The following is a 12,739-nucleotide window of genomic DNA, read 5'->3' as shown; positions in this document are numbered from 1 at the left end:
TCTTGTCTCATATTCCCTGCTATTCAACTTGGACTGACATTCACAGATACCACCAAATTCACATTGCATTAGTTTTGTGCATATCAATGGCAGACTAACTTGCCAGTGTCACATTATATCGATAGAAGAGAGTGCCTTTGTTTCTGTTTCTGATATTTGGCAGGCAGATTGTGTTCTTGTGGACAGGCAACCTCTTCCTAGACAACACAGCTTCACTCTCCTTAGGATGGCTTCATGTTCACACACACACACTCACACTCACACACACACACACACACACACACACACACACACACCACACACACACACACACACACACACATTTCCATGAAAGATTAAAAAGTAAACAATTGAGAATTTGAGCGAATCCCTCTGTAGGGAAATATGCATTTTACCACAAGAAGAGAGTATACCTCTCAGAGGCCCTTGATAATGATACTTGACTACATTATTCTACTGTATAATGTGTATGTGATTGGTCATTCTCATTAGAAAAAGTTTTTGTCCAAAAGTTGTATATACATATCCTCACATTTTTAGAAGATACCGTTGAAGCCAAAAGAAACGTTATATTTAACCATAATTTTCAGACTGGCAATTGAGTATATTGACAGGCGGACATGCTAGTTACTGACTTGGCCTATCTTGGCCTTATGGTTGGAAACTGACAGAGCAATCTAGAGTGAAAGAAACAATATTTAGCAGCAAGTGCAAGCAAATTAAAACCTGTCTTGCTTTGCATTAAGGGTTTACAGCACCTGTGTACACTCAACAAGGTAAGAAAATATGTACACATGCAATATATAAGATATATACTAGATTATGCAAAAACACAGTGTATACAGCTAGGAATGCAGCAAATTATCCCTATAAGACAATATACTATATTTATCTGGGCTTGGGACCGGCACTAAGAGTGGCTGGGGTTGGTTCCCTGCGCATTCTAACCACAAGACCACCAGGGAACCCTATAAGACAATATACTAAAAATATATAAAAGATAACCATACAATACATTAGCAAACTAGTTTATATAAAGGGTTCATACATTCCTTTTCATTAACTTCCTTATCCTGGTCAGGTTTGCAGTGAATCTGGATTTTTCTATCCCAGGAATATTGGGTATAAGTAGATACATAATGAATAGAACCATGAGGTCGGCCAACCCCGAGCTAGCTAGCTTGTCTCAGTACAGGAAAGGGTTTGTTCGTCGTTTCCAGACCAGTGAATACGAGTGAGTAGATTGTATTTGATTTACATTTTTAGGTTTCTGTCATGTTATTAGACAAATATTCATTCTGAACTGCTCCAGATGATGTAGGTGCACAGTTGCGGTTGTAGTGTAGAGGTTTTTTAGCTTACTTTAGTAAAAATGGTATTCACCCTCCATTTGTGAAATGCCTCTCTCTCTGTAATGCCACGCGTTGTTATATTGTGTTGTATTGATGGTTTCTATAATCGCAGTGTGATAGTGGTGATATTAAGAGGTGAATTAAGTCGGGTAAGTCCTCACTGAAGGGCCAGGTACCAAATGCATAGCCCGCCACTGAGTAACACCAACAATACCACAGTAAAAAGTAGAGTTAACTGCTTCATTTCAATATGTAATGCTTCTCCCAAAAAACATTTGGAGGTTTTACACCTAAAACTTAACTGATGCCTTGCTAGTGGGCCCTTATCCCATTCAATGTTTATTTATTGTAAATGTGCCCAGTGTTTTCAGAAGAAAATTCGGATATGCTGAGAAATTTTATACGTGAAAAAGGGAAGGGGGCAATTCTTTCTGTTTCCCTGAGTTTTTCAGAATCACCTAACCAAGATGCCTGAATGGATGGTAACAGATGGTAACAATGACCAGAATTCAATGGCCAACATATCTTGCTGGTTCGGTGAAGACGAGATTATATCAACAGACAATATATTTCGACAGCAATTATGTTTTGTGAAAAATATCCCAGAATTAGATTTTTGAGTTACTAAAAATAGACTATGTGCAAATTTCAGTGATGCAAAAGAAAGCTTGTTTGTCATATTCCTAAAGCTTGTGCAGGTCTGAAAGGAGAAAAAGATTTTGTCCAAACAAATGCATGATGGAGTTAGCTATTGCCAATTCGGGTTTAATTTTGTATGTAACATTGTATGTGTTTGATGTAAAGATGTCAGATTGTAGATACCGTATTTTTCGGACTATAAGTGGCTACTTTTTTCCCATGTTTTGAACCCCGCGGCTTAAATAACGAAGTGGCTTATTTATGGATTTTTCCTGGGTTTTTTTTTTAACTTCAAGCCAAAAAACTGAGCGGTATAACATTAGACCAATGAAATTTCCAAACAGAAACGAAAAAGCGCACTTCATCTGTGTTCTGAGCTGCACGGCATCGGGAGAAAAAACTTCCACTGGTGGCATAACAAAGCAAAAAAATCGACAGAGTGACCGCTCGTACCTCGGAAAACTCATACATTAATGCACTCGTAGGTCAAGATACCACTGTAGTTGTGAAAGGAAGGAGGAAGACAGTGACCAATGACTTTCTTGGTAGGCTACTGTTAAGATACAAGCCGTTGTAGCGCGTTGAGTCTGGGTGAAGGGAGAGCTCGGTAACTCCAGTTGCAACAGAAATCATATAAGCACAGACAGGTTTCCAAAACTCGTGCTTTTTTATTTTTCTTGGCAACAGCGTTATGGGTTAGTCAAAGAAACTTAGAAATAAGTGTCAGAAAATAAAAAGGACATAATCCTCAGGTTCGAACACACGCAGTAATACGGGAAGAATGCAGTGGCAGGCTATTCCCAAAATACCGCTATGCTCCTAATAGAAGCGCAACATATTGCATTTAGTGTCTTTCCTTAAAGCCTGTGAAAAGTTTATTAGTTTTAGTGTAGACACCTGCGGCTTAAAGAAAGGTGCGGCTTATTTATGTTAAAAATAAAAATTCAAATTCAGTGGGTGTGACTTATATATGGGTGCGCTTTATAGTCCGGAAATTACGGTAGTTCTATAATCACTATAGAAAGTTCTAACTGTAGGTAATGGATACTGAAGATCTTACTGTTTGTGTAGGCAATTTTGCCTTTTTTTTTACATTGTATTATGTTATATTGTATGTGTTACTTATTAAGATGTCAGATTGCAAATAATTCTATGTTTAATGTAGGACGTCACAATTGGTTGTGATGGTTCTTGAAGGGCTCTATTCCAAACCTAGTTAAAATGTTACATATAGCCAAATATTTAATAGAAATATGTCTAAAACATTTGCTCAATTGGATAAAGCGATAACAGGTGTGCCTAAGGTGATGACCCAATGACGGATAAGATTTGACATATACCAAAATATTAAGAGAAACCTGCGATAACCGGTGTGAATAAGGTGGTGATGTGATGACGGGTAAGATTCTCTAAAGGTGAAGTAGGACAAACTAAGGCAGGGCTTCACTGCCACTGCGCACCTGCCTAGGGCAGGAGGTGTAATCTGTGTAAAGGGAGTGGATGTGATGCTTCAGGGCCAAAAGCATCAAAAGAGGGGATTGTAAGAATTAACAGTCTGCCTCAACCCAGATTCCACCCCATGCTATATCAAACTGAGCTCATCTGCAGAACAGCTTAAATTTCACAAAAGTAGTTATGTAGTTTTATGTACAATTTCAGTTGGATCAATCTTAATAATAGTCTTAATTTAATCAGTCTGGGAGAGGCAGCAAACCATCAAGGACTATCTCTAACCTAACGGTGTCTGAGACCATGATTATCATTTAAACAATACCCTAACCTGACCTGCTGGGGGGGCAGCACCAGCAAAGGTGTAAATACCAGTGACTACCACCTGCTGACCTTTGGCTCGATAGTGGTATCACCCAGGTATGTGTTCCTCTATTCATTTCCTACACTTAATTTATATTTAAAAGTTAAATCCTATCTACACTTTAAAGTGAAATACAATATAAAATATCTGGGCAGAATTTGTTCTGCGTTCTTTCTGACTCTGATCATGAAATACTTCATGTATTTTGTCACTGCTACTGTTAGAAATGTCTTCTTCATTATGATCATCGTTGTCCTCATCATTCTTTCTTACAGTAAATTTAAATAATTGATTGTTCAAATCATTTAGGCATCAGTTAATGGCATAAGTCATTGAATGCAAAATGGTTAAACCAGTTGTAAGAATTTGTCATCTAAAATTTCTAGCAAGCGTTTTTTTTGTAAATGTTTCTTGAATTGATGAATTGTGCAGATGAATTTTGAATGTCACTAATGAAGGGGAGTGAACGGCGTCAGATCAACCAATGATCAACAAGTTCTCTAAAACAGGTCAAAGGTGAATCTCGTAAACATTTAGTTGGCGTATACAGTCAGAGCAAACACAGAATTACAATTTCTGAAAATAAATAAACAACCAAGAAATGAACGAACACTATTACAGAACAGTAAAAGTGTGAATCCTGTCCAGTCTCATTTAATCACTATAAATCGAATATGCAATTAAATTAATAGATTTGTGCTGCTGAAATTCATAAATACTATACAGAAGAAATTCAGCCTTGTGCATTTTCAATCATTGTAATCCAAACCTTAGTTTACATCAGGAAATACTGAAACTGTGCAGCGTCATACTAAAAACATGACAAACATTTTGACGATCTTGTTTGTGAACAATGACAAAAGGACTTGTTATTCTGATGGCAATAATATGTTTATTGACACAAATGGAAAAGATTGGACACCACTGCTCTAAATCATGTAGTCATTAGGTGCACATGATAAAAGCATTTCGCGCTGCTTTGATCAAATTGCAAATGTTTTTGTACATTTATTTAATTGTCTCTGTACAATTGTCTGCCAGCAATTCGAATGAGTAAATCGAATGATTTTTATTTTAAATGACAATCATTCGATTTAAACTGGTAGAATTTGGTGTTGCTTTTGCTTGGTTGGAATGGAAACCTGCACCCACACCGGCCTTTTGTGGAAAAGATTGGACACCTTTTTTTAGAGGTAGAACAAGTAGTTTTGAGAATTTCATTATTGATTATTGATCACTCCAAACCAACTGAGAAATCTAACAATTGCAGTATATTTCTCATAAGCTCTATTATGACTCTCTGTATCTTATAGCATCACCTGTGTGTCCATATAAAGACAGGACAATTATTATGTGGGTATATTAAGAGTTTCATAAAAACCTAGCTAACATTAAAGTAAAGCAAATCCTATAATGTAGAAACTGTGTATGGTTAAAATATGGTAACTAAAATGAAAGTGAAAGCTAATACAGATGTAAGCGATATGGGTTGATGATTGGGTGTAGGTGTAAAGAGCACAACAGCACTAGATGACAGAATGCCTGAGTAAAGAGAATAACAAGATTATTAGAAGTCTTGAGTCATCTGACAACGCAGTAAATGATTTAACTTTAAACTCCACGCACATTCCTTTAATAATTACTCCACTAAATAATAAATAATTAAATAATATTAATAACTCCACTACTGAGAATAGGGGCACTATATGAAACATGTTAACTGAAATATGCTATGATGATACTATAGTGGGTTTTTAAAAGCAAAAAAATCAACATAAAATTGAAACTCTGAATGTATTTAAAGTCATTTATATCTGCAACTGGACCAGTCAGTAAACTGTGTATACGTATTGCCAGTGGCGGGCCATGCATTTGGTATCTGGGCCTTCAGTGGGGACTTTCCCGACTTATAGAAACCATCAATACTACACAAAAACGCAAAATAACAATGCGTGGAATTACAGAGAGGGAGGCATTTTACATATGAAGGGTGAGTACCGTTTTACTAAAGCAAGAAACTCAGTTAAGGCAACTCCAACCTCTACACTACAACCACAACTGTGCCATCTACATAATCTGGAGCAGTTCAGAATCAATATTTATCTAATAACATCACAAAAACATTAAAATGTCAATAAAATACAACCAACTCACCAGAGATGCAGACTCATATTTTGCACCGCTCCTCAAAGGCTGTAAGTCAGTGGTACCGCTCGTGTTCACTGGTCTGGAAGTGAAGAACAAACCCTTTCCCGAGCTGAGACAAGCTGGCTAGCTAGCTTCGGGGTTGGCAGACCTCTACTCAAGATGTCTAGCTTTTCTTGAAAAGGGATTTTTAATTATGTCTGTGACCAAATCAAGTTCTCTTCCTCCGTAGGCATAAAAAGTCTAACTCAGTTGTATTAATGTGTGCAGAGCGCTACACATGTTTTGCCAGTCGAAATTGGCTGTAACAGTTTTCCTCTGACCAACCAATCAGAGGACAGAAATATGCTGATGCTATTGTGGGTTACCTAGCTGGCCATGTGAGGCGAATCTGAAATCTGATTGGTTAAAGAAACAGAGCTATTTATTAAGGAGACTATGGTAAAACAACAACAAAAAAAAAGGCCAGAAGTATTGACTTTGAAGGCCCTGGGCAGATTAGATTGACATTGCAGCACATAGAGGCTGAAATCTGATTGGACAAAAAATTGAACATGTACATTCAGAGAATAAACTGTTGGGAATAAATTAATAAAAATTTTTGGAACAAATATTAGAATTTACATTGTTAATGTAGGTCAGTGCTTATGATAGTGTTTAGGCCAGCAGAGAGGGCTTTGCTGGCCCTGACGGCCCACCACTGCGTATTGCCTTCTCACTTGTTCTCTGCAGTTTCACCTGAGGTGAGCTCAAACTCAACCACATACACGTGTGTTTTTGTGCATTGAGAAATACACAAAGTGCTAGTGAAATATTCAGAAGGCTTGGTATATGGGAGATGCCAGGAGAATGAAGAAGGCTGTAGGAGTGTGACACTGATTCCCACGTGACATAAATTAGCGTCCACACACAATGTGAGGCTCCAGAGAGAGGCTTCCACCCAGCCCGTGAGGCTCTCTACAATGTGATTTCCAGCCAAGATTCTTAAAAAAACTTTGTGACCTCAGCTGCCTTTGCATTCTTATACTTAGAAGTACAGAGAGAGAGAGAGAGAGAGAGAGAGACAGAGAGAGAGAGAGAGAGAGAGAGAGAAGATTCAAGAGATGTACACACAGTTTAGATTGTACACACAGTAAGTTGCCTGTAAGCAGAAATAAATGAAAATGTGTGCTGTGTAGTGCTCTTTATAAACTGTAGGCATTTCTTGAATACACAGTTGATCATATCTCTGTGGGCAGATTTCTTAAAAATTCATCCATATTTAATTTCTCAATGTTTCTTTGGTGTTTTTCTCGACAGAAACAATACGAAGATCATTTATAAATAAGGTAAAATCTGTTGAATGCAGACATTTACCTCTTAAGCAAATGTATGGGTGGTACTATGCTTTGCTTACCGGAAAACTTGACAGCACATTCTTAAAATATGCATGAAGCAAGAACTCAATCTTCAATCAGAACTTCCTATACCAGGGAGGCTATTTGGGGTGGAGCCAAGTGCATAGTCTCAAATATTGACACACGCAAATGCTCATGCCTGTGGTTAGGAATATAGACAGCGAGATATGAGGGATAGAGAAGGACTGCAGGAAAACAAAAACAGAATTTTAAAGTTCTGCTAGCTGGGAAATCGGAATGCATTGTAATTTGCTTTAGGATTGCTAAAAGAATTTGCTTTCTTTTAAAATGCCCTGTTTTACATGCTGCCATTCCTAACTGTACATTTCTACAGTCTTAGACATTTTAATAGAAATATTACATTTTTGCATAGGGTTAAATAGCCCAAAGAACTATTGTATATTGTGGACTTCACAAGTCCTACCATAATTTATAAATAACCCAGTTTTTAATAGTTTTATACGCAATACACTTCCATGATGTTCTAAATGCTTATAGGCTCTAGGTACCCTAGATAGAAAAAAACCCAACAACAATAAAGTATTCCTTGTGGCAAAAGATCTACCACACCATGTCTCCTACCTCAAGGTCAAGGACTGCGATCTCTGCCTAGTATAATCTTCATTGTTTTGCAAATGTAAAGGCTAGCTGAGATTGTAGAATTAAAAACATGGAGAACAGAACACCTTTTATATGAGGTCATGAGTGTAACACGTGCTGACAGTTTGAAAATATGTGTCTCTGTTCCAAGTTCTTCCTAGCTAACTAAAAAAGTCTAGAACCACCTAAAAGGTTGAGTATGTAATTCCTAGAGCTGATCTGGTACCTACAACAATAGAAATACCTGGCTGGGGTTACAGGCAATTGCATATATATTAATGTTTTAATCATGTTCTACATGTTCATTGATATCTATAAAATTCTATTTCAGGTAAAAAATAAAAGCATCCAAGAAATTGATGCAAAGTGACTAAGGCTTGTCTGAAGTATTTATTGATAGCTGTTATGTAGTCACAGTCTAACTACTGCTCAGCACCAACCTTTAAAATTATTAACTGATGTGTCTTTCCACTGAGATCACGTATATTTTTTTTTTTTTTTTTTTTTTTTTTTTTAAAGAGATGAAAATGCTAATACCTTTGTTATTTCAGTCGCTCAGAGCTACAGTATTCTTTGGGGAAAAAAAACAGACTCCATGGAGAGAACTTCCTGAGGATATTGGCTACAGAAGAAAAGACTTCTAAGGCTCTTATCCAAACATTTTAAATAAAATGCAAAGAATGCAAACACTTTGAGATACACTGGGTGACTCTCGTGTCAAGACATTTACCATGTCTTGTGATGTTTTTGTTAGATTAAGAGTTGATCCAAGGTCAGGTTTCCCATAATGCATTTTTGATATTTATGCTGGCTCCAAATCTGAATGCATGACTCTTGATCAAAACCCCTGTAAAACAATATCAATATACCAGCTATAAACAAATTCAGTAAACTTTTAATGTGGTCAATCATTTGGCACCAAGGAACAAATGATATGTCGTTGTCATCTACATAATTATGTGGTGCACAGATCAAATTTGCCACACAAACGTTTAACGACCACCTGGCAAAATTGGATTAGCGCCTATTTTCATCATCCATCATAAAGATGAAGTCAAATGCTATGTCTTATAATGTAAGCAGTGTATTCGTACTGGGAAACTAACAACCTGCAGTGAAATATAGACTGTATAAGACTGCAGAAAGAACATCACTTATAATCTTATACTCCAGTAATCATGTTAGTTCTCACTCTCCAGTGTTCTGTATTGTTGAAAGATTTATGATCAAACTCTTGATGTCACCCAAATGAGGATGGGTTCCCCTTTTGAGTCTGGTTCCTCTCAAGGTTTCTTCCTCATAACATCTAAGGGAGTTTTTCCTTGCCACAGTCACCATGGCTGCTCATCAGGGACAAATTCACACCATTTACCTTAACTGTTGATTTGTGTAAAGCTGCTTTGAGACAATGTCTGTTGTGAAAAGCGCTATACAAATAAACTTGACCTGACTTGACTTGAAATACCTGAATGATATACGTACAAGATCCTCCGTGGAGATCGTCAAGAGCACCAGATTCCTAATTATGCATCTGGCGGAGAGCTTCACCTGGTCATTCAACACCAGCTTCATCACCAAGAAAGCCCAGCAGTGCCTCTAGGTGAGGAAAGCCCATCTCCTTCCTTCATCCTAACCATGTTCTACAGAGGGACCATTAAGAGCAGCCTAAACAGCTGCATCACTGACTGGTTTGGGAACTGCACCGTCTTGGATTGCAAAAGCCTAAAGAGGATAGTGAGGGCGGCCAAGAAGATCATCGGAGTCTCTACTTTAGTCTTTAGCTTTGTGTTCTTTTATGAAGCTCTATGTTGTTTTATGTAGCACCAGGGTTCTGGAAAAACGTTGTCTCATTTCACTGTGAACTGCATCAGCTATATAAGGTAAAAATGACAATAAAAGCTTCTTGACTTGAGATATCATGAAAAATAAAAGTAAAAAAGAATGAACACTTTTCCCTCCTGCAGGAAGTCATCAAAGGTACAATTTGTCCATTTAAAATACTCTTAAAACCAAAATATGCTTAGAATTTACAAGTTTCATTGCAATTTTGGTGACAGGATTGTATTTTCAAAACAACCTCAATATTACTGAAAATAAGCATGGGTTTTTGTACTTCTTCTGCTGCTTAATTTGAAATTTGGATGTTGCAGTTTATTGTTGAATATGTGACTTGTGGAATATTCAAAATAGTTTATAGAGGTGAATATATTTGACTAAACATGTAAAATGTTGAATGTGTCTATAATGCCTAGCTTAAAATGATCACAAATTAATAAAAAAAATAATAATAATTATATGTATTATTTAACTAATTAGCTATATTTAATATAGTTAATAAAGTCACAGTGGCATGGAGGAGGCAGATAATCAGTTTTTAAATGTTGCATTGTGAAGGGCACATTATCTATGCTTCATATGGTGATTTTAACTTTGCTTTAGATACATAAAAGTGTATGCAAAAGTTACAATGTCCATGATTTTTATTTATAAATATTTGGGTGTTTGTTCCCGTGGGCTCACCACCTGCAGGAGGGACCGTAAGGGACGGTGCTGTGAGGATTGGGCAGCAGTCGAAGGCGGGGGCCTGCTTAAACTGCTGCCCCCGCGACCCGAATTACGGATAAGCGGGAGAAAATGAATGAATGAATGAATTTGGGTGTTTGAATCAGCAATATTATTTTTGATCTATCAAATTATTGAAGGACACAGTTATATTTCAGTAGTGAAATGAGGTTTATTGGATTAACAGAAAATGCGCAAAATGCATCAAAACCAAATTAGATAGGTGCATAAATTTGGGCACCCTTGTCATTTTGTTGATTTGAATACCTGTAACTACTTAGCACTGATTAATTGGAAAACACATTTGGTTTGGTGAGCTCATTAAGCCTTGAACTTCATCCCATCATGAGAAAAGGTATTTAAAGTGGCCAATTGCAACATCGATTGCTGCAGATGGTGTCACTATGCACCGTTCAACAAACTTTGCACAAGGAGAAGCTGTATGGGAGAGTGATGCGAAAGAAGCCTTTTCTGCACACATGCCATAAATGGAGTCGCTTGAGGTATTCAAACGCACATTTGGACAAGCCAGCTTCAGTTTGGAATAAGGTGCTGTGGACTGATGAAACAAAGATTGAGTTATTTGGTCATAACAAGGGGCATTATGTATGGTGGCAAAAAAAACCCCACAGTGTTCCAAGAAAAACACTTGCTACCCACAGTAAAATTTGGGTGAGGTTCCATCATGCTGTGGGGCTGTGTGGCCAGTGCCGGTACTGGGAATCTGGTTAAAGTTGAGGGTCGCATTCTTCGTATTCCACTCAATATCAGCAAATTCTTGAGAATAATGTTGAGGAATCAGTCACAAAGTTGAAGTTACACCAGGGCTGGATATTTCAACAAGACAACGACCCAAAACACTGCTCAAAATCTACTCAGGCACTTATGCAGAGGAACAAGTACAATGTTCTGGAATGGCCATCCCAGACCTGAATGTCATTGAATATCTGTGGGGTGATTTGAAGCGGGCTGTCCATGCTCGGCAAACATCAAACCTAACTGAACTGGAGATGTTTTGTAAGGAGGAATGGTCCAAAATACATTCATCCAGAATCCAGACACTTACTACAGGCTATAGGAAGCGTCTAGAGGCTGTAATTTATGCTAAAGGAGGCTCTACTAAATGTTGATGTGATTTTTCCGTTGGGATGCCCAAATTTATGCACCTGTCTAAATTCGTTTTAATGCATGAAATTGCTGATCCAAAAACCCAAATATTTATATATGAAAATCATGGACATCGTCAGGGGTTCAACAACTGCCGCTCTGCCCCAAACCCCAAAAACAACTGCCGCTCTGCCCCAAACTCCTTTACATAACATTTCTAGTCAGAGCTATGGTGAAAAACCAGCACAGCATACCCTCAGTTGACCTCTGTGAGCTGAGACATGAGCTCAGTTGTCTCTGTGTCTGAAGCGACAGCTCAATTTCTGTGTCTTATTCCTGCATTACGAGTGACATGTGACTCTCTCTCTCTCTCTCTCTCTCTCTCTCTCTCTCTCTCTCTCTCTCTCTCTCTCTCTCTCTCTCTCTCTCTCTCCCTCTCCCTCTCCCTCCCAATTTTGTTTGTGCTAGCGGCCTGACAGTGGAATTCTAAATATCTCTGAAACCTGTCCAATATCTACAGGCTCTATGGCTGAATTAATCATGTAGTCCTGTGTAACTTAAGCAAATGTAAGCAAAATATTCTGTCCTATAAACAACCATTCACTTATTTATATATGGTGAAACAGAACACCAAGAATTTAAACGCCACAGTAGCGGTGTACATACAACTCAATATTTAATTCAATATGGAAATTCAACTAATGTGAAGTGTTTCAAGAAAAATTATTGACTGCTAGAAATAGTCAAAGCACCATGACAGGACCTGAATCTTCAACATATGCCTGAGATTACAAAAGGTACACTTTAAAAATAAATGATAAAAAAGCATTGTAATAAATACAGGTTTGTAGAAAACATTGTAAAAACAACATTTTGAATGAGATGTACATCTCAGTCATAGAAAACATTCATATAAAAACAAAAAATTTTAACATTATGCCCATTTTTTTTTTTTTAACCTTAAACTTTAACGTTTAAATTTATCAAGAAAAGACGAGGACTTTCTGCAGTACCCTCCTGACATGCAGTTTTTCCTCAGGCTGAATGTCAGGTATCATCCCTGCGCTCCGCTCAGCAACTAGACAAACTCCAGGCCTCTTCTCTCTGCAAGTCTGCAGCCCTGT

General features: G+C 37.6%; 1 protein-coding gene across 1 annotated transcript in view; it reads right to left on the bottom strand.

Moving 5' to 3' along the window:
- Nucleotides 1-12,292: 12,292 nt before the first annotated feature.
- fbxl22 (F-box and leucine-rich repeat protein 22) overlaps nt 12,293-12,739 on the bottom strand; it is a 5,697-nt gene continuing 5,250 nt past the window's right edge. The window contains exon 2 of the mRNA XM_083546644.1: nt 12,293-12,739. This exon is cut by the window's right edge and continues 208 nt beyond it. Within this exon, the coding sequence (XP_083402770.1) occupies nt 12,599-12,739 (141 nt within the window). The 3' untranslated portion in view covers nt 12,293-12,598.

Source organism: Silurus aristotelis (genome assembly GCF_946808225.1).
Source record: "Silurus aristotelis genome assembly, chromosome: 7".
Taxonomy (NCBI): domain Eukaryota; kingdom Metazoa; phylum Chordata; class Actinopteri; order Siluriformes; family Siluridae; genus Silurus; species Silurus aristotelis.
The sequence above is the reverse complement of the archived record's forward strand: the minus strand, read 5'-3'. Positions and strand labels throughout refer to the sequence as shown.